Raw genomic sequence first — 26,966 nt, forward strand, 5'->3', positions numbered from 1 at the left:
GTCATTTGATAAAGGCTAAGCATGCCTAAGAAACAGGCTTCTTTTGGCTGAGGGCCATTCTAGTAGACTTCATAGGCTCCACCACTCCAGAACTTGGAAGGATAACTGCCTTAATGAGCTATGTACTTCTAATATGAGAGAACAGCCTGCAAGGCAATTAACACACCCACCACTGAGCTCTTACACCTTTTTGTAGACACGGGTGGCACTATCGTCTAAACCAACAAGCCTGTTAGGCTTGCTGATTGGAAGGCCACCAGTTTGAATCCCTGCGACAAAGTGAGCTCCTGTTGCTCTACCCCAGCTCCTAGAAACCTAGCAGTTTGAAAGCACGCCAGTGCGAGTAGATAAATAGGTACCGCTGCAACGGGCAGGTAAACGGCGTTTCCGTGCGCTCTGGCTTCCATCATGGTGTTCCATTGCGCCAGAAGTGGCTTATAGACGCTGGCCACATGACCCAGAAAGCTGTCTGTGGACAAACGTCGGCTCCCTCAGCCAGAAGTGATATGAGTGCCGCAACCCCGTCGCCTTTGACTAGATTTTAAGCATCCAGGGGTCCTTCACTTTTCTTATACCTTTATTCAACTAAAGAGCTGTCAGTGCTGTCAACAGGTTGGTCTGAGGGCCCTTTGTATTCATCTCAAATTTTACCACTTGCATAATCCTCCTTTCAATGTTTCACTTAACACATCTGATGAAGTAGGCGTCTGTGGATAGGTCACACTGCAGCAACAGACACAAAATGGTACCACAGCAACACATATAACTTGTGTACAATGTCCACCAAGGGGCATAGACTCTTCCTTCAATTTCTAAACTGAGATGCTGAAGCTCCAGATCCCATCACCATACCTTCCACACCAAAGCACTCCTGATTTAGATATATGCATCTAGGAGCTGGGGCAGAGCAACAGGAGCATTCTGTGTGTAGTCAGAAGCACTGTATTCCATGCTGCAGAATTGGGCACTCCTATACCTTACGGTTGCTGACTGGAACAAATTAAATCCTGCTTTGCCTTCTCTCGTTACCCTTCACCGTCCAGATGTTTTGTACTGTAACACCAATAACCCCCGACTACTGGCAATGTTGGCTGATACTAATTAGAGTTGTAGTACAGAAAATAAATAAGTGAATAAAAAAATCAATCAATCTGGAGTGCTCCAGGCTGGGGAAGGCTGCTGTATGTTAACCCTCTCTAGAAGACTGCTCCCTTGATAGATTGTTTTGGTAAATAATTTCAAGGTAAGGTTAAATTCAAAGTTGATTTTAATCTAGGGTTTAGGTGGTAACCAGTTATGATGTGACTGCTACTGTTTCCCCCAAAATAAGCTTGCAACCTTTTGTATTTTTAAAGAAGCTCATTTTTTAAAGAGTAGATTTTTCCCCAAGGGTGTAAACTTCACTTTCAAGATTAAGACAGGGATTTTTAAATTATCAAGTTTTACATTAGAACTAGATGTTTATAGTCTGGCAACTATTGTAACTCCTAACTGTGGTAGTGTGGGGAAGAAAAACAGGAGAAAATAAGCTTATTTCTAGCCCTTAAGGTTGCAGAGAAAAGCAGGGATTTCTCCAGCTAATCAGTGTCAGAAGGCTTCCATGAAAAAATTAAATTAATTTCAGACAAGAAAATTAAAGACCAAACATTTCTGTAACACACCATATATACAGTTATTTCCCCAAACTTCAGTGTTTGAGCATATTAAAAACTTCAACTGAATTACCTGTACAATTACAATTCAACCTTGGTATGTATCAAAAGAGTTGGGAGGTTCTAGTGTTGGGAGATTAAGAAATAAAACAAATTTACTAAAATGATTTAACATGAAATCACTTTTTTTTACAAATGGAGTACCTTTATTAAAATGTACTCAATACCACAGCACACTCAAATAATGTATCTGGGGCTCATCTACTTCACGGTCCAGCAATAAACAGATGTACACTGCCATGTTTGCCTGTAATGAAAGTTGTAGTGAAATTGTGCCAGCACAAAATGTACCCTGTATTCTACATGTTCTTTCACAAGCACTTCCAAGTTTTAGGATTAGTATGAGGATTATTTAAGCTGATCCCAGACTCAAAACTGAATCAACTGAAAACAGGTCTTTGAAGCCCCAGTACACATATAGTTTACAGAGATTAGAAGTTCTCCAAAGAGCACTTCCTGGTAAAAATGAGCCTCATAATGTTGCCTCTTCTTCTTGTATTTGATGATTCCATCTATTAGAGAAAAATAGGAGAGAATTATTGAAACTCAGGATGTAACCAGTAAATTATGCTGCAAAAGTTATGTCAATGGTTCTCATATTGTAGTCCCTTTAGGTCAGGGTTTCCAGGGCCCCTAAATTTACAGCAAATATGGAGGGCAATGCTGAAGACCTATAGGTTTGTAATACACCTACATGCTGAAGAGACAACACTTCTAGCGACATATTATTCCCATGTTCACATATAGTCTTGCTGGGTTGCAACCTCAAGAGAAGAACTGCAAGTTAATTTGGAAATCTTTCAAGAATCATGCTGGGTCTCGGAAAAAAAGTACCCAATCAATGTGATGTAATGGTTAGAGCTTCCAACTGCAGAGATTCAGCTTTAAATCTTTGCTCAGCAATGGGTGATTTTAGGTCACACACACTATCCCACAGTGCAGTCTTCCCAAACCTGGGGCCCTGGACTACATCACTGATTGTCCCCATGGCCATGCTGGCTTGGGATGATGAGTTGTGATCCAAAACATGAGGGGCACCAGGTTGGAGAAGGCAGATTCAAGCATTCTGTTTGCCCAGTTTATTGTAATGGAAAAGTTAGGGTTTGGGGCACATAATCCCCCCCCCCTTCCCATGATAAACCCTGGCCTGATTTGGGGCCTGCATTCTAGATTTGGGGAGTTCGTCTTTTGGGTACGTTGCTCAGAAAGGTCCAGAATCGACTCACTGTGGTCCTGCCTGTTAAACAGTTTCACTCAGTAGTTTTATCAATAGTTTCTTCCCAGCTTGGAGTGTTGTTTTCTTTGGATCTGAGCAGGAAGAAACAAGCTAAATAGTTAAGTGATCATTCTGAAGCCACTAGAGGGAGCTCTTCCATTAGTCAATGGTTCACATCCTAACATATGAAACTACATACATATGCTTTCAACTCTACAATTCTATGAAAACAGTAATTTATATAATTTTTGTAGCATGTAAAATGCTTTACTAGCTTAAGTTCTCTGCTAGGTCATTATTGGTCAGTGAGGGGGCCACTGTGGTTGAATGACTTATTCATAACATCATCTAGCTTAGCTGGGAAGTGTGGGCTCTCTGCCAAGTTCAAGATGCTAATTAATCAGCTGAGAAGATGCAGAGGTTCGGCAGTAGGTAATTGGTGACCTCACAACAGTATACTGTGGCAATTTCTCTCCTATTTTCTGTTCCGGCACTTTCCTTTGGCCAGCACAGGCTTCATTTCCTAACTGCCACAATTTTTTCAGACAAGGGAGACCCACTGGTGCCCCTACTTCAAACACTGCAGGATTACAAACATCACCCATGATTGTTAGGCATGGAAGCTGGGGCTGATGCGAGTCCAGCATCACCTGGCGAGTCAACAAATTCCCCACACCTGTCTTAGGAGAACCTGCCAATTGCTTTAAAGGCAAAGGGAGAAGGAATCAAGTGTCAACTGGGGTTGGCAACATTCACATGAACAAACAGCTCTAAAGCAGTTCCTGAAGGGCAGGCTGTATTTGTGTTCTGTGTGGCATAATCCCACAGGTACTTAGAAACAAGCAGAAGGTGCAAATAATTTAGCTTCCTGAAGATTTCAAAGTATGCTTGAAGTGCCTGCTACAGTTTCAGAAGCCAGAGAGGTGAATAAGATGTCCGATATTTTGGGCTGGGGCTTCAGCGACTGACCCTCCCCAGACTAGAATGAACTATGCAAAATATGCAATGTTTATGCATTTTGACACTTCCCAGTGTCAAAACTGAATATTTGTTTTTAAACCATTGCGTACACAGCCTTGCCCATCCTTCTGTCTTGATTTTTGGCCTGTTTTGACTAAATGACAAGTTAAGCGCCAGAACAGCCTTATTGAACCGAAGTGACTGGTCATGCAAATGTAGCTTATATGAGATACAAGAGTTCTTTGTTCCAAAACCAGACAAGTAGAAACAACCAAATAGCATACCCAACTCGTCCTCAGCAAAAGTCATTTTCACCCCAACAGCAGAGCACCTCCTGCAAACAGAGAAGAGTAGTAAGCATCTTCATAACGACTCACAAATCAAAATAAATGTTGAAACACCCTTGGCATGCAATTTAAAATCTCTAGGGCAGTGGTTCCCAATAAGTACTGTGGATCCCCTGTTTTTCAAAAGCTAAGCCATGGATCCCTTACTTTTGAATTTTTTGTTATCTCCAGGGTAGTTTTGTTATGTGAACGGTGCCATGGACCCCCTGGATGGGTTACGCAGACCCTGGGGTCCATGGACCACCAATTAGGAACCACTGCTCTAGGGGGGGAAAACCAACACATGCAACTTAATACCTAAGTACTAAATGTTTTAATATAGTGAACAGCAATACTGGGTCAATAAGGGCCAGAGTTTTACTTGAATAACTGAGTAGATTTTGTTGGTAAACACAGAGGACTAGCTACATCCATTTTTGATATTTAAAGTTCGATTCTTTTTGCTTTTTTTTTGCCCAAGGTTACGGTCCATTGCAAATGACAAAGGGCACAAGTATTAAAACATTATTGCTAATTTATGCATAAGCAAGTGGATGTATTTTAAGTATCTATTTTTAAACCATTTTTTTAAACAAGATTTTACATTTAAAATTAACATTTGAAGAACTTCTTCAGTAATAAAAGTTTATGCAAGTTGCCGTCACATTTTATGTAAAAGAAATGTGCCATTAAAATCAGACATTTAGGTTACCTTTTGAGTTTTTCGGTGCATGTTAGCTTTAAGACATCCTGAATTCTCCTGCGATAATTTTCCTTTAAAAGGGGGGTTTTGGGCGTTCTTTTCATCAAGCAAGACATTAAGCCCTGAAAGCTGACTCCAAACCATTGTGGAAAATTCAGTTATTTACATTTTTTTAAAATAACAATCTACAAATACAACTCTTTTTGGCTTTTAAAAGTAGCTTCCCTCAATCATGCACTGCTATGAGCAATTTGACAGTAACAGTGGACTTTTTTTCACCCCCAAGCAGTTCTTTCCCAGTGAATACTCGATTTTAAATTTTGCCAAGAAGGGAGAGTAAGTACAAGCCACCAGCTCTTCACAGCAGTCAGTTCTGCTATCATGCCAGGCTTGTCAACAGCTGTTCAACCTGGTCATCTGCAGTGAGTGAGACTTTCCTCCAGACAACCAGGCCGAGAAGCTGATTTTCTTTGAAGGCAGCAAATCACTAACGTGGGGATGTGTGGACAGGTGGGCAGTTAGCAAAGCTGCATTATGTGCCTTTCCTAACGGGCTATTGAGAACAATCTGCCTGCTCCCTACATAAGCCACCACTTTGCAATTGCTTTGGAACCCAAGGAATGCCGCCCTGAAAAGCAGGCAGTCTGAGGAGAGGGAAATCTGTGGATGCAGCAAAAGGAAGAAGTCTCCTTTTCTATCTGTGAAAAAGGCTTTTGGAGTCACGCTGCTTTGATGAAACATCTACTTTTGGATCAACAATTTCTGCCTCTCTGCAGAGGGCACAATCCCCTGGGGACATTCCTTGCGCAAGTGTCAACAGAATGAATGGGGCTTGTGAAAGAAGGCCACTCTGCCCTTTTGAAATCAATAGCAGCTACAAAGGGGCTGGTGCAGAAGCAGCTGTCCGCAGACTAAAGATAAAAAGCCAGCAGATGTCTCAACCCTTCAGTGAAACAGAACACTGAGGCTGCCACTTGAAGCCCCGTTTCTGGCACAACTGCTCAACTTCCAGGGGGTGAAAAACAATTTTGTTTTAAAATTAAGCTTACTCAGCTTGGTAAAGTTTTAAAACTTTCAGAACATACCATTTTAAAAACGTCTTCGGATTTTAAGAGAACTTCTTTTTAAAAAACAGACCAAGTACTTTAGCATTAATTTAAATTAATTGAAAGAGGACAATCTATTTTACTGCTTGACCAAAATTAAAAAAATGACAATTCATCACATTTACTTTGATTAAAAAAGGACTAAACTTTATTGACAAACTGCTGCAGACATCTTGACAAATTTTAGCTACCTATTTAGGCAGGCTTACACAAGTAGTAGCATTTAATCTTCCAAGAACAAAATGGGAGAACAGTGTACAAATCTATGTACAAAATGAAGCTCCTTGCTTTTTTCAGCTACAATGTCCCTTTTTAACATAAAGCTAGTGTTGAGACGCACTTGAACATGTCATTGGAATGGCTAAAAGCTTTACAGTTTTGCCAATTCTAAGCCTGAGCTATATTATGTACTGCAAACACTCAAGTGTTCAGCTTTTCCTTTAAGAAAAAAAGAAAAGAAAAAAGAGAGAGACACAATGCACAGCTATTCATTTAATACTTCCTAATATCAAAACACTGGGCAGTTAGAGCAATATAAAAATTACAGAGCAGCTAGATGTCCACTTCTCTTAAAAATTCTTCATGCAGAATTAAGCCAAGAACACCTTTTGCTGGAGAACGTCCATCACTAGCATCTCAGCACTGGGGCTAGATTTCAAAACCCACATGGTCAATGTTACAAACCTAATTTTTTTAAAAAGTTAAACTGATTGAGGAAAAAAAAATACTGTTTTATCTGTTAAGGAGAATTCTTTCTATTAACATTTAAACTTAAGATTAATCAAGCAATCTGCTTTTAAGGGCAAAGTGTTGACATTTGAGCTTACTTTTTAAACTGCGGCAGTTGCTACCATTACATTATGATTTTAAGTCATTAAAAGCCAACCCTGAATTTTGAAATGTAGCCTACTTTTGGGATTCTGCAACTACAACTTTTATGGGTTGCCTAAAGAACAAAAAAATACTTAAAGTAACAAACTTTAATTTCATAACTGTTAAGCAAGCATGTCACTTTGGAAACTAACATTTTTACCTCAACTTTTTCTTTTTAAAGGTACAGTTGTGTTTATATATCTAAACAGAGAAAGAAAAGCCATCTACACACTTAAAAATTGAATTCAGTCTTCTAAATCTAAATTATTTTAAAATACTACATACAGAAGCCAGAATGCAAGGTCAGTGGTGGGGGAGGATGGAGGTGGGAGAAAAAGGGAGCCAGAGAAAAATCAGGGAGACAATTACTTGTCTGTTGTGGGTAAAGCAACAGGAATCCTGGGAGATACAAGAATCAGAAACAACTGTTTGCTCAAAAGTGTTATTTCCCCCTCATGTATGCTTTAGTAGCGTCCGTATGGGTGCTCTCTGTACGCTCCCTTCACTGGCCTAGTCGGAGGGGCCTTGAGCGAGGGCCTTGTTCCATTCCAATCATCTTGACCTGCAGGAAAGAAAACAGTGCATGTAGGCAGCAGAGAAAGGATAGCTGTTTTGCTTTTCATGAATCATGGTGTTAGCAAATAACCCTGAAAAGAGACCTAGGCAGAGATTTCAGTGTGCTACTAAATGTGCTTTGGAAGGAACTGGAGTGTATGTGAAGTGCAATTCAGAGCTGGCAAGACACAGAAGTCTTGCACAAATCATCAAGAGTCCAAATGGCTCATTGCAGGTAATCAAAACACAGAATTGGCCAAAGTTTTGCTGCACACAACTCCACTCCTAATAGTTTATTAATGGAACTTATCTTCTTAAAGGACGCATGCTTCTCTACAAGTGGACAGCTTCAACTGAGGGGTTTAGTTGTCTGCTCTCATGTGTTATCACCATAGCCTTTGTTGCCCTGAGAAAGTACTTTTAAAATTTAGTATCGCCTCTGTTTCATCACAGAGCTCAAGGTGGCATTGGGGTTTCCAAGATGTCTTCCCATCCAAGGACTGACCAGACCAGACTTCAGCAAGAGAGCTGCATCATGTGCAATTAGAACATACCCTCCTTGCACATGCCCAACAGATGACAATATAGTCCTCAGGTGCAGGTGCAGTAGGAAATTATTTTTTTCACTAAACATAGAAGGCATAATAAGGAGTAATATTAACAGTTTTGGGGGAAATAAAACATCAGAAAAACACCAGGTTCCTTAAAAAAAAAAAGACGAAATTAGTTTTGTTGAAATCCATCCTCTTCTGACTAGGTAAAACTTCACACTTCTAATTCAACATGGCTGGCTCACACAAGTTATTTTTCTCATTTTGTCCACAGGAAAGCAGGCACACACTAAAATTACTGTAGTAACAACTGAACTAATTAAGAGAAGCATTGTTGTGCCCGGTGGCCCAAAGGGACTTTGGTCCCTTCGGTCAGGAAAATCAGAGGATGCAACAGTAATACTAAAGAGGCAGAGAAGTAATGCTTAGAGCAGGGGTAGGCAGCCCATGGGCCAGATGCGGCCCAATCGCCTTCCCAATCCAGCCCACGGACAGTCTGGGAATCAGCATGTTTTTACATGAGTAGAATGTGTCCTTTTATTTAAAATGCATCTCTGGGTTATTTGTGGGGCATAGGGATTTGTTCATCCCCCCCTCAAAAAAATATAGTGGGGCCCACCACATGGTCTGAGAGACGGTGGACTGGCCCACAGCTGAAAAAGGTTGCTGACCCCTGGCTTAGTCACCCAAAGGAAGAGGACAGATAAATGGAGACACTGACAATCTTTCACAAAGATTGTCAAGACCAGAAAACGGTTTCCATAGTTGCCAATATCTCAGTGTAGAGGGGGGACACACCTTCTTAAGAGTTGTAAGGGGCTCTCAGTTTTATCTTCTTCATACTCATCTTAGACTTCTTTGGCAGCTAAATACCTTTTGTCTCATACTGGTGATATTTAAAGCTTCATGGATTTCATGACTGTACTGTGCCAATGTGGAATGGAATTATTGGCAAAGAATTCAGCACCCTGAGAAATCCAACCTTTCCTTTACAAAGATACACACATACAGCCCTAAGCTTTAAGCATTTAAAATGGTCTAGAATGTGTTGCAAAATGTCAGATGAAATCTTGCAAGTTAAAAATGAGAGAGAGGAGAAGACCACTGGGCTTTATTATTCCCTGCTGAGTGTCTTCCACTTTCTAATGGCTAGCAGAACAATAACAGCTCTGTTTTTTGTTTTTGATGCAGAATGAAAACTTGGGATAAAACTCATTGCTTTCTAGTAAACCTTTTCATTGCACTAATATAATCAGTATATTCTTAAGATTACTGGACACTTTCAGAGTAACATCAGCTAAAGGCAAGCTCTCCAGATTTGTTCTCAGCTGAAAAGACTGGTTATATCCTACATACTGCCTCTCAAAAAACTTAGATCATGATAACTTTTTTATCTTTTGCATTCAAGGCAAAAAATAACTGACTGAAATACATTGAACACAGAGTTCTGCTATGGCAACAGAGCATGCAGACGTACCATACGCTTCATAAGATTCCTGTGCTTCACCATGTCCATAGTCATAATATTCTGTTTCCCTGCAATAACAAGACGGAGTATTATTATTATTATTATTATTATTATTCCTTGAGGTGGTGTATCTTTCTAATCATAATGCTGTTATTATTTAGGATGGTCCAAATGACCATCTCACAGAGAGGGTAATGCGGATGTGATGCTTCTTTGCAATACTGTCCATTAGCTAAAGTTGCAAGGGAAGAAGGAGCCCAGGCCCAGCTATCTTCACAAACAGTAAAGTCCAAGCCAATGTGAACAAGGCTCAGTGGATGTGATGGGGCCCTTTACCTGACTTTTGGGGAACAGAGTGCTTTGCTGAGGCTGTAGTTACCCAATCACTCAAGGCCCAGGGAATGCTGGACAGTGCTGATCCTTGTAACACAGATACTCACGGTATAGATGCAGAAGCGCACACAAGCACAATATGCTTTTGTTCTGCTGGAGATACAGGGCAATTAAGAACTAATGTGGCTCAGTTGGTTAGAACGTGGTACTAAAAATGCCAAGGTTGTGGATTGGATCCCCGTATGAGCAAATTGCATATTTCTGCATTGTAGGGGGTTGGACAACACTACCTACAAGTCCTATTCCAACTTGATTCTAAGTAATCAAAAGGAAGCACTTACTGTTGACCCTGGCTGTAGTAGCCTTCATATCCTTCATAACTTTGATCTGCATAAGCATCGTCATAGCCCTGGAATAGACAAAGAGGCAAGGGTGGAGTCAGCTATTGAAAAAACCCAAAAAACCAAGCAAAGTACCATCTATAAAAGTCCAAATCACAAAAGTGATACACAGGTACCCCCTTCAAACACAATTACTTTATCTTGCAGTTATCAAAACAATGTCCTTTGAAATATTTCACACACTAAAAAAATACAATTGCCGAGTGTAGATAGAACAATCTTGGTTTAATAAATGGAATAGACCACTTTCCCAACCTGTTGTCTTCCAGATATTTTGGACTACAACTTACATCACCCCAGTCAGCATGGCAAAACCTGGTTTGCTACTACAAAGTTTGTGAAATTTCTTTAAGAACTGGTACAATCACCCTCCCTCCATACTTCCAAGCAACCAAGGTCGCCTGGACTATGCAAGCAGTCCTTTGCCAAGCGGTCCTTCACCAGGATCTGTGATCAATGCTTATTTCTGTGCATCAGAAAGCATTAAAGATGCAGTGTAAGGAGGATGAGGCTAGCAGGGAGGAAAACCTCAAGAAAACAACTGCTAAGCAGACACAATTTCTGTCTCTGCTTGGTGCTACTTTCTCCATTGAAGACAAGGCATATTCATTCTTAAGGGCCATTACTTTTTAAGGTAGCCAGGTCCAAAGGCTGGCCAATCCGTGCTATTATCAAACTCTGCTGTACAGTACCAAGCAAGCATGCCTTTCCCCTGTACTTATCAAATGACATCTGTTATATTCTTTCAAAGTCGTGTGTGTGCACAAGAGAGGAAGACCCCACCATATACAGTGGTACCTCAGGTTAAGAACTTAATTCGTTCTGGAGGTCTGTTCTTAACCTGAAATTGTTCTTAACCTGAGGTACCACTTTAGCTAATGGGGCATGCCGTTGTGATTTCTGTTTTCATCCTGAAGCAAAGTTCTTTACCCAAGGTACTATTTCTGGGTTAGCGGAGTCTGTAACCTGAAGCGTCTGTATCCCAAGGTACCACTGTATTTAAAACAGTATGATTTCACTTTAAACAGTCATAGTTTGCAGTCAATCACTGCTGACAATACTGTGCTAGACAGACCAGTCATCTGACTCTGACAAAGGCTGCTCTCTATGTTCTTACATATGTATAATCTTGGTGTTGTGGATAAATGAAAGTTTTTAGGCACAAGTCATCTGTTATCAGACTCTCTCCCTCCCCTCAGAAGGTTAAGAATTGCTTACATAATCTTCATAGGTCTCTGGTGCAGGAGGGGGAGGAAGAGGTATTCTTTGAATACCGGCTGCCCGAGCTCTTGGTGCAGGGGCACCTCTCACTGCTGGAAGAGGGGGAACGCCACGGGCCACAGCTGCTCCTCTTGCAATGGCACCTCTTACTGGGGCCCCCCGCACAAGAGCTCCACGTGGAGGTGGTGGTGGAGGTCCCACGCCACGTCCCCTATAAAGAGGGGACAGAAGAGTTAGCAGGCACACACAATCTGCACACAACCATGCTTTGGACACCCACTACATCTAATCTGTTGTCTATTCAGAAGCTCAATTTGCAGAGGCCTAGCAGCAGAGATGAATGACAAAATTAAATCTAGTAAAATTTGCTGTGTGATGTACGGAGACAGCTAGATATGCCCAAATATGAAACTTGGATTGAGCAAGTAGCAAAGATTTAAGTACCTACCAGAATCACTTCAAAAATAAGCCAAACTAGCAGCATCAGCTGTCAATGCAAAAGACCCAAGACATCTCAAAACAGAAATGGGCCTTTATAGACTTCTAACTTTAGCACAAAGTAGTTTTGGAAGGAAAGAAGAGAGGGAACATTATCACTTCATGTTCATACAGCCCAGTCATACATATAAAGATGTGTATGAAAAAACCTATATAACTGAGGCTGCTTCTGTTATTTGAATTTTTGAATATTAAGGACAGGAGTTGCCAAAGGGAAACATAGTAAAGGAAATACATGAAGTAAGAGGCAGATGCACAGATGTAGGTAAGCAGATTAGCCATTTTATGGAGCAGTGATGTCTAGATGAGGAAGAGTTAAGATAAAGTAGCAAAGAGCAGAGCAAAGGCAACTGTGAAGGGCATTTAAAGCTATATCCACCTGGCCTGAGAGACTTGGAAAACCTGGCCTGAGAGACTTGGAAAACATTCAACTGTTTCTCTGAAACAAGGGCTGGAAACTTTCTTAAATGAAAACCAAAGTTTCAAAAGTCTCAGGTTATCCTTGCTTAGTGCAGAATGCATTGGCAGGACCGTGGAGTTTAGGAAAAATTAAAGATGGTCTACAATTAATAGGCCACCACCTTATTGAATAATTCATGAACCCCCTCAAAGATCTGGTATTGTCAACATGCTGAACAAGAAAAAGTTTGCAATTGCGAGAGTAAACTAAGACTCAAAACCCACCACCTATGGGAAATATGACTGAGTGCCTTTTCTATTGCCTCTCACCTGTTCAGCAAGGCTGCCCCACTCCACACACTAAAAAAAAAATTGAAACAGCCATTAAGCCCATATCGCTTCCCCACCTCCCCAAACCATCAGAAGCACAATCTTACTGCTTAAAGATGCAACTGCAACCAGCAAGAGCCCATCTACAGCAACATTTCCATTTGTTACCTAGGAACAGGTGGAGGTGGGGGAACAGCTCCCCTTCCTCGTACAGGAATCCCTCGACCTCGTGTTGGCTCTGGCACACCATTGAGATAAGACAGCTCCAGAAACTGCTCCTGGCAGATGTCATCCATCATATCCTAAGCAAAAACAGAGGGAATTAATTTCTAGGCCATACAAAAAAAATCTTGCTCATTTTATTTAAAATGGGTTTTTGTGCTGCTAACAACAGCTCTGTTTGGAAAGGCATAGGTGAGTACTATGGGCAGGAGCTGCTTAAGTCACAACAGCTGCCACAAAACATCCTCTGCACCCTTGTAGAACAGCTGGCCTTCCTGCCTGTCAAATGCTCAGAGAAGTGGGCTCCCTTAGCAACCTAAATTTCTTGTTCCCATTCAGAGGAGGCAGGAAATGGTTTCAGTCCAAAGAGCAAATGCTCACCAGTAACTCTAAGCTGTCTCTTTCCACTTCAGTCCCTGCTCTGTGCATTCTGCACTCTCCAGGGGGTACAATTTCAGGCAATCTGTGGAGGGATTAGCAGCAGAGCAAAAGCATTTCACTCCCTAAATCCAGTAGGGAATCCAGTCACTTATGCCAATCTGTTGGAGGGGTGCAACAGTAACACAGTAAAGTGTTTAAAGATAGGTGGTTTTGGCAGACCAAAAGGAACAGATGGCTTCAAAGAAGAGTGACCACTTTTGTATCCTTTTGGATATGTGGAAGCCTTCAAAGCTTCACAAACCTTACATGCAGTGTCCATGTAGCTCTACCCCTTTGTGCACCATATTCAAAACTGAGGCAGTCTCAGTCATTTTGTGTTGTGCATTAGAACAAGAACAAATATATCAGAAGTCCATTGTTATCCACAGTAGGGCAGACATGGAACTCTTGTTCTGCTTTAGCTGCACAGCTATGCCTGTCCAAGAGGCTTCTACAATTCCCTGCCTAGAAGCTCAGCTCAACAGGGGTAACTAAGACAACCCCACCCCCAAATTCCTGTGTACTCTCCACAATGTGTGCACATACACACCTCACACCTTTAGAACATGAGATCCAACTATTTCCTCTGCTGATGAATAATGAAAGCTTGTCATTTCTGAATATTTCTAGAAAGGTCTTTCTGCTTTTCAAGACAGATATTAAACCAGAGGTGAAAACCCCCCAGCTAGTCTTAAAATGGTATTAGAGCTAAAGTTCCCTTCTCTAGTTGAGCTGAAACCTCAATAGGAGTTTCTGTTTCAGAGAGCTCAACTGCACCTAAAATTCATGTAACAAATTTCGGAAGGCAAAACCAAACCAGCAATCCAAATATTAGAATCCTTGGTTCTCTAAAATGAATAAAAGACCAGGTGGCCCCCACCCCCCGCCCCGCAAAAAAAACATTTGCAGGTGTTAGCAAATAAAATTCATGTCCTGACAACTTTTGGAGCAGCCAATCTCTTGGTCTTATCTTCCCCAGAGTCCAATCTTTTGACCCTTTAATAGCCTTTAGGTTCTTAAGTAAATGTTGCAAAATCTCTAACATTATCATTTTTATATGTCAACCCAACACTTTTTTCAAAATAGGACAAGGTCTTTCATATCTATGGCTGTTTGGGAGTCATTTTGGCAGAAAGATATCCAACTGCACAGGTGGGTTGGCTGCAATTAAGTTTTGGAATGAAACATTTGTTCAGCTCCGGTGATTGAATTGTCAGTACTTAGTACTGCCTTATTCAAAACATTATCTCCTATTTCTCTCTGGCTGAGCTTATTCTATGTATTATGCTTTGCCACAATTTGTTCTACTTGAATGCCCCTTGCAAAAACCAAACATGTCATTATGCAGAACATTTTAGAAAAAGGTGATATGTACCGGAACAAGGAACTTTTTGACTTCTTCCATGGCATGGGCCATAAGAGCATAAGCCTCACAGGGTGGCCCGAAAACTTCAATGAAAACATGCAGGTCCATATTTAAATGAGCATACTTTGGGTCACCCCCCTTGCGCAGTTCTTCCTCCTGAAAAACAAACAACTGTTATTGTAGATGGCTAGAGGTTTTAAAAGAGAACACAAGCCTTCCTGTTGCTCACATAAAGAGACAAGTGTTGCTTTGCCACATCTGCAAATAGACGCCACCAACCTCTCAGAATTTTTACCCAGGAAGCAGAGACAAATTCTATGTTGCTTAAAGGAATGAAGTGTTGGGATTATGTCTCACATCTTTCCCTAGTTCTCAAAGAAAAAAAATGATCATCCTTATCTGTTCGCTGTAAGGTAATTTTACTGCTGCTTCCAGTTTGCATGTGTGAAACTGGATTCAACACCTTACTGAAGGGCTCCCTATGTTCATGGCAGAACTAACTACGAAGGCTTAGGAGTCAGTTGCTGCAGCTCTGGACCTTTAAATCCATTAGTATTTTACTGAACTTATAATGACTTTCACTAATGTTTGACCTAGGTGAATTTTACTGCCATTTGGAGAGGCCCGTGTAATTATGGCAGCACATGCTGTACTGGCCAGTGGTTCTTATATTTTGGTGCACAATTAACTGCCCACCCATACTTTTAATCTGGAAACTGTGGGGTTTTTTTAAGCTGAGACTGCTCTGTGCTTGGACACGGACACACAAGTGGATTCCTTAAGCCGAATGACTGCAACAGCAACTGCTCACCAATTTGCAAATAAAGGTTGCAGGATAAAACACAAGTATAGGACTAGACATTTTTGTAGAAATCTGACAGTCTTTCATTTATGCCTCCCAGTACATAATTCTAAATACAAGAATCAAAACAAAGTCTAACATTAGTTTTACTTAAAAGATTATTTACCTGTGCCAACCCTAAACTAGTTATCCCCAGATGTTCCTGGCCCTAAACTTTTGCTTGCTTATATTGACTCAAAACAATTTTGCCAACTGATATTCCAAAAAATATGAAAAGTGGGCTTCCAATAAGATTCATTTATTTCTCTTCTCACTTACTTGGCAATGAAAAATCCTGACTAGCATAAACTCAAGATTTACTTACTTGGCTTTAAACAATCTAGAGGCTTAACAGTAGCCTTCACAAGTACAATTTTAAAAAGTTAAGAAAACGTGAGAAGAGCTCAACCTTGATGAATCTCTTTTCTTTACATAGCCTAGATACAACAAACACTTGACATTAGTTGTATTAGAAAAGACTATTGAATTCTGTTAATCAGCTGCCTGCTCATTCTGTGATTAATGGCAAAGCAACAAGTACTCACTCCTGGGGATTTTGCAGTTCCAAGTCATCAATGCATTTTTAAAAGGTACGTAACCCAACACTTTTACTTAAAGGCAGTGTGCTGCCAACAAACGGGGAGAGGATGCAACAGCCAACCCAACCATCTATGAAAAAACACAGTTCTAAAACATACAAAAGTACTTGTAATTTGAGCCCAGTGCCCCTACCTTTGCCTTGTCTCTCATTGACCCCTTCCCCAGTACAGATATCTTTGCTCCAGTTTCTTCCTGCAGTCGCTTGATGGTGTTGCCTTGGGGTCCCAGGATCTTCCCAACAAAGTTAAACTAAAAAGAGAGAAACAGATATTTTCTTAGTTTCAAAAACTGAATTAAGCTACTTTAAAATTTATACTACAATGACTAGGATCAGCAATTATAAGTTTCCCTAAATTTTAAACTGTACTCATTTTGGCCTTCTAGGAAAAAAACAAAGGGTGAATGATCCAAATTCTGGTATGTTAGCAATCAAGCATATCAAAGTTTGCATAGTGAAAGTGTTTGCATTTTAAAAGGACACACTGGAGGGAAAGGTGGCTTGGAGGCAAAATTTGGTATCACAGATTCACATCAGGGGGCTTGTGGAAATGCTCGGTAAACTTACATGTATAAGATATGTTGTTTAAAAAGATGGACTAATTAGGGGGCATTAGGGACACCCCCCCCCCCAAAGAAAATCTTTTGACATCACAATGGGGAACCTAGAGAAACTGCTAGTTAAAAAATATCTTGAAATTGTTATTTTAAAAAAGTTGGTAACCCCAACAAAAGCCTTTTGACATCACAGCAGGATCAGTCAAGATGGTTTCCCCATCTATTTTTAAAGAAAATGACAGACTTGGGGGGGGGGCACAAAAAGCCCTGACCTATGCAATGCCACTTCTGTGGCACAACTCTAATTCTCATATCTTACTACCTAACTGTAACTGAAATATGGCCCCTTTCCCCCATGTATATCACTGTCTCCCCTCCTCTCTTTTTTCTTGCTATGGCAAATTTAGACTGTAACGTCCTCAGGGCAGGGACCGTCCTCTTATATTTTGTGACATGCCATATGCACAAAGAATATTTTTTATTTTGCCAAAAAAAAAATCAAGTACAAGAAATATCCTTCATAAGCCTATGCTCTGGCCTGCTACAAACACACAAAGGAAATACAGCAAACGCTTTGGAAATATTTAACAGCAGCAATAAATGCATTGGCATAAATCAAGACAGCTCAAAGCAAACAGCTGCTGTGAGTGGAACTTGTCATAAACATCTCTTTACAGGACATTAATGAGGCATTTGCTGGCCTTCACCTTAGGGTATTGCTTGACTGGGATGAGAACTCGTTCTTTCAGCTTCATGTTCTTATGAGAAAACAAGTCCAGGTAAGTCTCTTCTTCATCTTTCTTTGATTCACCTTTCTGAATTTTGTCAATTTCTAAACAAGACAAAGCATACAATTGAGACAGAACTTCAAACTTTTTTTTTTTAAAAAAAGAAAAACCCAACAGGATGCACATGTAAAAGCAGGTACAAGAGGCAGCTTGTCTAGAATCATCCCCTCCCCATTCAAGGTACATGACTGTGCAAGTGAGCCCCAAACTCACAGTTTTTCGCAACCTTGCCAATAGGCTTACCAAATAAATAAACAAACATCATTGTCTTATATGCACTTGTGTTACCTGTTTCTAAACGAAAGTGGAAGGGGGAGAGAGCTGCTTCTGTAAAGTTTTGCTACATTGTAGCTTTTCTCATTTGCTCACAGCAACATCTTAACTATTGCATTTTGTTAAGGCAGTAGCCATATGGGAGCCAGTTATTACAGTACCCAGTTCTCCCCCAAACATTACTAAGAAAACTCTACAGAGCCATGCCACACCAGAACGCCCCCAATTCTGAGCCTAACCACGTCTGCTGTAATGGAAAACATTCTGGAGCAAGACCCTTTCTTTCTTTCTTTCTTTCCTGACTGTCTTTACACCAGGCAATTTTGTAACAGGACTATCCCTTTCTGCCCTGGTTGTGACATCAAATATTTGAAGATATGTGTATTTGCACTAAAAGGAAGCCCAAGAATGTAACTGGCAAGCTCTCAATTTGCAAGTGAAATGACTAGGCTGCTTGCCAAGTTCCAAGGCCTTCCCTAAGACAGGCTGAAGGAAATATAGGAATATCAAGAAGATAATACCACTTTTTGGGTAGGCCTTTTCCAAACAAAGCCCAAAGTTTTCCAAGGATGCAAGAAGGAAAATGCCTAAGTCACAGAAGCTCTAAGACATGGGTAGGCAAACTAAGGCCCGGGGGCTGGATCTGGCCCAACCGCCTTCTAAATCCAGTCTGCGGATGGTCCAGGAACCAGCGTGTTTTTACATGAGTAGAATGTGTCCTTTTATTTAAAATGCATCTCTGGGTTATTTGTGGGGCATAAGAATTTATTCATTCTTTCTTTCAAAATATAGTCCGGCCCCCTGCTGAAAAAGTTTGCTGATCCCTGCTCTAAGAGTTTACTCAGCAACTATGGAACAAAAGTCAGTCCAATAGAAAAAATACTAGGACCAATAGGTATCTTCAGGTTGAATGCAAGATGCCCACCCACCGTAAAAAAACCCAAAAACTTTCAAGATAAAAAGACAGAAATTGATCAGTAGGTTTTACTTTTTCCCCTTTCATTTAAATGACCTTGAAGAGCCCTTCTAACCCATATTTCAGGCTCTTTGAATATTAAATTGATTTTCATAGAAGTCACCGAAGCATGCTAAAAATTCTTGATTTTTTTTTTTGCATGAAGAATAAAGGTTTTAAACTACAAGCTGTTCAACACTGCTAAGAGAATTACTCAAGCACAGAAACCAATTTATTCTGTTAAGAACTACATTTTAGAAAAAAATTGCCTTCACCAGGAGAAACAGAGTTTCATGCATCAATGTGCACGAACAATATAAATTCTATTTTAAGGAATAACTAGCCTTGCTGTAACATTTTGACCTCAAACTCCATAATGAAGTATGGGTGAGTTAGGTTATTTACCAAAAGGCTGATAATTGATTTGCCAAAAGCCTCCAGACCTGGTTGAGGGCTGCAGAAGACTGCAGCCACCATCTTACTCCACCGTAGACATGCATGTGCAGATGTGGACGAGTGTCTCACCAACAGAAACAAGTTCCTTTTGTTTCTCAACAAACTTGCTTGGAAATAACCTGTTCTCAAAGAAAAGCTTCCAGAAAGCATCAGAGAATGTCCATCTATACCTATTACTTTCCTAAGCCAAAAAGCGACACTTTTAGATTTCCGCCTGCTGCTGCTGTGATGGCACTGCTGACCCTGCCAAGAAACCACCCAGAACTTCTCAGAGGTTCACAAGCCCATGAAAACAGCGTAACTAGCTCCACATGCTCAAAATATTATACTGGTACCTGAAATTGCAGTTTGCAGCCACTCCAAACATGATACATTTCTTATGTTAACAAGGCTTTTGTATATGAAAGTGTTTACATACTCTTAGGATCCTCATACACTCCTATTCTTCTGCATTTAACAGGAGTGGGAAACTTTTTGCCCTTCATATATTGCTGAACTTAACTATCATCAGCCGTAGCAAGCACAGCAAAGGGTCAGGGATGGTGGGAGTTGTAGTTTAGCAGCATCTGGAAGGCAAAAGGTTCCCAAACCCGGCATGAATGTTCACCAGTGCTGAAGGCTATGGCCAACTGCAGTGCAGCAGTGTGCGAGCACCTACCTTTTAGGCAAAGTCCAAATGTTAAGGAAAATATGGCACCTCCATTTGTTTCATGTAACTAAATACAAGGCCTAGTCTAGTCTTTAATGCACAAAACAATCAACACATTGCAGATACTTTGCCACCTGGACAAATGGATTTTTACTCCTACCTTTTAAAAAAAGCAAATATCCAGCCAGAAGGCTATTTGGCAGATGTAATAATATTTTATTTCGGCTCCCACTCATACACCAAGCACTCTGCTAAACAAGGTCAGAACACCATTCTCTGTGAATGAATTAGCAAGGTTATACTTCACTCATATGGCTCCATCAAGAGGATTCTAAAAAGGCCCTGAATAAGGGACTGCCAGAGGGCAGTGCTGATGAAAGATTAAAAGCTACAGTATATGCTAGACTGGACAAATTCTAAGAGCTAGTCTTGCATAGTTTCAAGGAAGCACAATAGGTGCTTAGGTAAATATTTATGAGTACCATAATTTAACCAGAAATACTGTAGACTTATTGATTTATGGCCCTTTTGGTTTATTGTTTTATAAAAAATTATAAATTTATATTGTCCAATCTCTCAATCAACTTAAAATAACTGAATTACAGTATAACTTTTGCACAGAAAGTAAAAGCTGTAAACTTGGCTAGAATCAGAACTTCATTTAGGGAGAATAAGGACTAAGCATACTCCCTTGCATATAGGGGACATAGGGGAACTAAGAGACAAGGAAATGAGAAGCAAGTTGCTGAAAGAAGAGAGAGCAGTGTATTTGGAAAGAATGCAATAGAAAAACAGGTGAAAGACTAGACATGAGAGGGCTCCAAAGAAACTTCACATTGTATACAGAAGGGGTTGTATATTATTGGGAAAGGGAAAGAAGAGGAGTTTGGCTAAGAGGCAGGATGGCAAAAAGTAGGACAGAGCAGGTGGTAGGGATTGAATTTTTTTACTGCTTTATTTCCCCCCCCCCCCAGAAAATGGTTTGCTTTATAAGCTGGTTAGTAAGAGTGAATGGAAGCCAACTGAAAATACAATATTATTAGGCAACCTTGGCTGTTTTAAAGTTTTAAACTTTGTTTACTAAATAGAAGTAAACTAAACATGCTTAATTAGATCACCTTTAGGGCAACAGTTTTCTGATGCAAATTACTCACCACACAGAGGTCATAGAGACAGAAGGGACTGTACACTACTAACAGGAAGAAATCATGTTGGTAAAAAGAGGAGGCTAGGAAGTACAAGTCTAAAGCAGGGCTTCCCAACTTCTCTGACCCCTGATCTTTTCAACTCCACTGACACACTGGGAACTTTAAAAGTGTGTGGTGGTGACCACCACAAAATGGCTGCCATGGGGGGGGGGATGTCATCAAATTATAAAATGGCTGCCACAAAGGCATAGAGTCAGATCTAGTAAATGAAAAAATGAATACTGAAACTACATGTTTCTTAGTTGGGAACTGGCCCACTAAACAACAATCAAATAAAATTTTACACAGGTGTTGTTACTGAGCAGTTCTATAAAAACCAGTCTGGTGTTTTCAAGTATTACCATGGCACAAGAACACTTATGCAAGTCATGGGTCCTCATGGAGTTACAATGGATGCAAACAATGTATCAATTTATTTAAGCTAGGGTAGCATTTGTCCTACTCATTGTGCTATTGGAAGAGCATTTTAAGGACCCCCCCCCCCCGTCACTCTGCTCTCCTCCCTGCCTCCCATCCCAGACCCCTGGGTCTGTTGGCTGGGTCATTGCCCATGAAAGCTGTGTGAGAGCGAGTGTGGTGTAGTGGTTAAGAGCGGTAGACTTATAATCTGGTGGACCGGGTTCGTGTCTCCGCTCCTCCACTTGCAGCTGCTGGGTGACCTTGGGCTAGTCACACTTCTTTGAAGTCTCTCAGCCTCACTCACCTCACAGAGTGTTTGTTGTGGGGGAGGAAGGAAGAAGGAGAATGTTAGCCGCTTTGAGACTCCTTCGGGTAGAGATAAAGCGGGATATCAAATCCAAACGCCTCCTCCTCTTCTTCCTTGTGCCTGGGAGTCTGGCTTCAATCTCAGCCTTAAAAAGTACATACAGCCAAAGGAAGAAGTGGGAAGAGCTTTGCTCCATCATTACTTTGATGTAAAGGCTGAGACTGGTGTAAAACAGGCTTCCTCAAACTTGGCCCTCCAGATGTTTTGAGACTACAGTTCCCATCATCCCTGTCCACTGGTCCTGCTAGCTTAGGGATCATGGGAGTTGTATGCCAAGAACATCTGGAGCGCCAAGGTTGAGGAAGCTTGGTGTAAGAGGAGGAAGGGACTGCAGGGATTTCATAGGTTCTTTGGAGGTCCCTCCATTGGTATTGCACCTGTGGCTGCCACATAGAGACTTATGGTCTAAAGCAGGAGTGGGCAACTTTTTTCTGTTGAGAGTTGCATTCTCCTAAGGGTTTGGGACCACATGCTGGTTGGCAGTGGATGCAGCTAAAGCCAATGATGGGCAGAAGGAAATAAATAAGTATCCTGGTTTAACTAAATCTGGAATAAAAAGCACCTTGCATCAACTTTCACCATGTTCCCCTCAGTTTAGAAGTTCCAACCTTATCAGATCTATTCATAAGGAAGCCATAATATATGTGATAGGGCTATTCTCTAGTATAGATGATTTTTATTTTACTAATTTCTTCAGTGTGTTATGGCTACACACATATAATTCTACCAATCTGTTCTCAAATAGCTGAGGAAAATAACTTTTTCTCCCATCAGACAACCAGTAAAAAGAAAAAAAAACTCCAATCAATTAATTCTAATCAAGTACCGGTACTGCCCTTTCCAGTTTTTTTGAAACTACATAGAAAGGGGGGAAGCACTTTTTAAAAAACTAACAGGAAGGAACTTAGAAGAGATGGAAGAATGAGGTAGCAAAAAATGGCCAGGTGACCCAAGGGGACAACAAGGGCCAAGAAACAGCAGGAGGTTGCAAAGCAACTTTCACATATTGATTTTAATTCTCCAGCTGTGAGGCTTCTGCTTGCTCACATATAATTTGTCTAGGATTTTATAAAATGTTTGGAACATAAAAATATAGGACAACTAGAACAATGACTCTTGCAATTAATAAATTAGTTATATACCTATAAGTTATTTGTGGAATAAAGGAAGGGTCTAGAAGGCTCTTCTGCCTGTGGTTACTGTATAAATGTTTTGGTAACAGCAGAATTTACTGTTTGGGGTGTTTGACTTCATTCTCAAATTAAAATTCTTTACTGATACAATTTCTTTACTTTTAATGTTCTTGCCAGTGCTTTAAAAAAGAAAAAAATGATGTCGGTACTCACCATAAAGTTGTTACAGTAAGTGCAACACTTTTAACATTTAGGGTGCCAATACTGAGTACCCTTGAGTACCCCAGAAAAAAGCACTGCTTCTTGCATAACAATACAACATGAAGCTTCTCATTCGCAGAGAAATAAAGCAATGAAGCAGGCCTGACATCTAGCAAGATTAAATCAGAGCACCTCTGAACTGTTTCAAAAAGCAAAGAAATTTGCCTTAATCACATGAACTCTGCTTTAAAAAGTTAATTAGTTCTTAGATCAAGAACGTTCCTCACCTTACTCACAAGTCAAAAATCTAGCATTCCCCTTTGTTCTAAATTCTGACTGGTTATTTCCAAGCAGTTGTTGTTCTCTTGATATAGTGAAAGCCTGAAAGCACAGCAGCTGCACTGTGGTGATACGGCTACAGCAGGCAATTAGACACTGTCAAGATGGGGAAGGAGGGTGCTAGCAAGACAAAGACTGCCATTTCCACTCTATTTAGTAGTTTCACTGGAAACAAGGACAAATACAGATATGCATAGCAATGAGATTACAAAGCCCTCTGTCTCAGCAAGAGGGAAAGGGGAGAGATACACAGAATGCTCTGCTTGAAACCTCCTGGAATTAAAAAAAAAGAAAAATCCCAATACTTGGGTGGAAATTCTAGGGTCCAATTCTCCAAGTCTACCTCTGACCACCAACTTAGATGGCATTTCTGTACCCACTATCACCTTATAAAGGCTAATAGTGCCACTATTAGTACCGATCTTCATAACAGATACACTAGAGCCACTATAGACTTCACTGAGCAGAAAACCACTGTAAATTCTCCAGCTTGACCAGGGTAAGAGGTGACCGACACTACATGCAAATTACCGTAACTTGGTTTTTTTTTTTAACCATTACCGCCTGACTAGTAAGACAGCGACACTAAGCAGAAGTGCTGGAGCTCAGTGGTAGAGCACATACTCAGACTGGATGGCCACCATTTCCATCTGAAACCCTGAAGAGCTGCTGCCAGTCAGTGTAGGCAATACTGAACCAGAGGGGCCAAAGATCTGACACGTGAGGCAGCTTCTCAAATTCCCCTTCCTTGTCCACAACTTCCAGATCCAAGAGAGGATGGCAGAGAATTGACACAGCCAGCCAACTACCTAAACGAGCCTTTCCCAACAGATGTAAAGTGGTGTAGGATATTTTCAGCAGGTACAGCTTGAGCTTGTTGTGTCACCAAGAAAAACTGCACTATTAGAAGAACAGGAGCCCTGAACTCTACTTCTACCTTGATGATCACTCGTATAGTTCTCATCCCCATTTCTGTCATTCCTAAGTACTTTCACACCTCCATTTGAAAACATGTCTTCCCTTTCTCAGAACCACTTATATGGATAAACAAGATTCTGGACGTAAGGTCCACCTTTCCACCACTACACGAAAGATTACATGCCTCAGACTCCATGTTAAGAAACTTCTAATGTCCTGCTTTACTACACTCTCTGCCACTCATAGGCATGCTCTCCAAGGCAGTGTTAGAAACTTGGATAGAAAAGCTAGGAGCCAAATGGCACCTAGGACTTGTGTTGTGGGCGCCAAAACAGAATGTCTAGTCACCATTTTGGGAGGTTTGCAACACTTTTTGTTATTTTGATCTCACATTTTTAACTTAAATTGTTAATACATGTTTAATTTGATGTTTACAACAAAAATATTGGTACCATACGCCAGTTTTCTAAACACTCTACTCTTTATTGTTAAACTCCTTAACATATTGTCAATCCTTAACATATACCTCGGGCTTCAAAGCACATACATTTCAGTAATCCTTGAGTGTCAGCCAGGTGCAAAAAATGACACCCAGACTTTTTGAGGTGCTTGCAAATGGAGAATCTTTAGGAGTGAAATGCACCTGGCGCCCTGAAAATTTCAAACCCTGCTCCAAGGGTATAACAGTCACTTGCCTATGGAAAATAGGAATTACCACCAGGCAAGAAGGATTCTCTAAACTAGAAAAGCAGCTTCTGTTCAGTATTCCTTTATTCAGGCCATCAACATGCCACACCTACCATATGCAAATATATGTAAGCAGATAGGTTACATGGGGGTGGGAGTTTATTTAAAATGGCAAAGGAGCCCAGTTTTACCACCTTGACAAGAAGAACACAGGATGGGGGTTTGGGGGCGGGGAAGAGGAAGAGGAAGAGGAACAGACAACGAATTTGCTCAGCTAACTGGGGTATAAACTGTCTGAGTTCTCCCAACCTGTTAAGTCTGATCAACAAACAGGATCAGCACCAGATCAAATGGGTTCTAGCCTACCAAAGCTTATACTGGGGGGGAAAGTTAGGGCACATATGGCCTTCTTCATACACCTTTATACTTGATTACATTTTAAAGTATATGCCTGGAAAAGTAAAGATTGTCAGTCTAACAATGATTGGCAGGGGGGCTTATTAATTTGTACTACAGTGTTCCAGTGGATAGGATTCAGGCACTCCACCTTTTCTATTACTATTACTCTACAGGAGGCTGGGACTCGTCTCCCCACCCCACCCCCAAATCAGCCAAGTAGCCGCCAGTCTCGGCGGCCCCTCTCCCCTCCCCTCCCCCGCGGCAGGGGCGTTTACCGGCTTGCAGGAGCTGCATGGCGTGTGTGAAGGAAGGGTCCAGGCTGTCCTTCTCGGCCATAAGCTCGGGCAGGTACTTGTTCTCGGGCTCGGCCTTTGCCGCGGACCCGGCGCCGGGTATCAGCGGGGTAGGGACGACGCTGGGGGCCGGCGGAGCCGAGCCGGTGGCCGAGGGCGGCAGCAGGGGCGGAGGCTGGGGCCCGCGCACCCCGCCACCTCCGCCCCGTGGAGGCCTCCTCGGAGAAGCGGCGGCCTGAGGCGACTGGAGGCGGCCCGGGGGAGCCGCCGGGCCCGGGGCCCTGCCCAGGCGGCCGGGGGCGGCGAGGTCCTCGCGGCGCTGCATCCGCGGCCGAAGGAGCGGCAAAGGCGCGCGAGGGAACAGGGTTGCCACGCCGACTGAGCGCCGGGGCCGCCGAGACAGGAAGCGGAGGGAGGGCCGGAGCGGAAACGCCTCGTGCGCGCGGGAACTGCTTCTGCTTTTTCGCCTCTTTCTTTCTTCCTCTGCCTCGCGCCCAAAGTACGGCCGCCTCCAACCGTTCTTCTCGACTCAAGCCACGAATGCGCGTGCGCAGACCTCGCGAGGGCGCCTACTGCGCACGCGCGAGCCTAAGGCCTCTTCGCCACGAACAAAAAAATGAAGCGCCGGGATGAGCGGCGCAGGCGCAGCATTCCATTGAAGAGACGGCCCTCTTTCCTATCAGCTCGCCGTGCGCACACGCCCTGCGCATGCGTCTTAGATGTAATTCAGGGCTCATGCGTGGTTCGTAGACTACATATATAGAGAGAAAATACATTGGAAGTAAGCCTTAAGGCTTCTCTGTACAAATTCCCTCCTACTTCGCTCTCTCCTTTTTTTTCCATAAGAAAAAAGTGAGCGCTGCTCATGAAGAACAATAGAAAGTAGCTTTTAGCTGGATTCGGAAAGCAGAGTGGCCTCCCCGAAACGAAATGAAAGCAGCGGTAAAAAGAAGTTAATGCTCTTCAGTTTTATTCCGTGGGAAAATATGATTTAAGAAACTTTTTCAAAACTTGAGCCAGGAGTACCGACGCTGCAGCAGTGTGTGCAGTAGAGCGCAGCCTTAAGCTGTTGTAAGAACTGCAGTCACGTTTCTTTGCACGAAATAAGATCAATCCCCGAGCCATAAGAAGGAGCAGTTGCCTTTCTCGCTAGCTTTGTTAGCGAAGGAAACTCGCTCATGTCGCCTAATGGATGCTAAAAAGCGTGCCAAACTCTCGTTGTCCTCCATGGGCAACTTTCCTCGT

General features: G+C 41.7%; 1 protein-coding gene across 4 annotated transcripts; it reads right to left on the reverse strand.

Moving 5' to 3' along the window:
* Window positions 1–1,819: 1,819 nt before the first annotated feature.
* Window positions 1,820–26,285, reverse strand: KHDRBS1 (KH RNA binding domain containing, signal transduction associated 1). Of its 4 annotated transcripts, none has more exons than XR_004427177.1 (12): window positions 25,704–26,285; window positions 17,364–17,488; window positions 16,234–16,350; window positions 14,670–14,816; window positions 12,821–12,954; window positions 12,653–12,682; window positions 11,423–11,636; window positions 10,145–10,212; window positions 9,480–9,538; window positions 7,266–7,458; window positions 4,173–4,222; window positions 1,820–3,020 (listed from the first exon to the last, which is right to left on the reverse strand). XR_004427177.1 is itself a non-coding variant. In XM_033157647.1 (10 exons), the coding sequence occupies exons 1-10, from the start codon at window positions 26,044–26,046 to the stop codon at window positions 7,361–7,363; spliced, it is 1,335 nt and encodes a 444-aa protein (XP_033013538.1). In that variant the 5' UTR covers window positions 26,047–26,285; the 3' UTR covers window positions 6,144–7,360. The 4 variants fall into 4 exon arrangements, 2 of the variants coding, with proteins under 2 accessions (XP_033013538.1, XP_033013539.1); XR_004427176.1 differs by having other exon boundaries at window positions 2,211–2,224; XM_033157647.1 differs by lacking the exons at window positions 1,820–3,020; window positions 4,173–4,222 and having other exon boundaries at window positions 6,144–7,458.
* Between the last annotated feature and the right edge of the window lie 681 nt (window positions 26,286–26,966).

Source organism: Lacerta agilis, chromosome 8 (genome assembly GCF_009819535.1).
Source record: "Lacerta agilis isolate rLacAgi1 chromosome 8, rLacAgi1.pri, whole genome shotgun sequence".
NCBI classification, from domain to species: Eukaryota; Metazoa; Chordata; class Lepidosauria; order Squamata; family Lacertidae; genus Lacerta; species Lacerta agilis.

What these genes read in the sequence shown, in the direction of transcription:
- KHDRBS1 (XM_033157647.1), bottom strand. Translation starts at nt 26,046, where the DNA reads ATGCAGCGCCGCGAGGACCTCGCCGCCCCCGGCCGCCTGGGCAGGGCC. An exon ending in TCAAAAAGTTCCTTGTTCCG is followed by an intron (nt 12,955 to 14,669) that starts GTACATATCACC and finishes GTTTTTGCTTAG; the next exon opens with GATATGATGGATGACATCTG. An exon ending in GGAATCTTATGAAGCGTATG is followed by an intron (nt 7,459 to 9,479) that starts GTACGTCTGCAT and finishes TCTTTCCTGCAG; the next exon opens with GTCAAGATGATTGGAATGGA.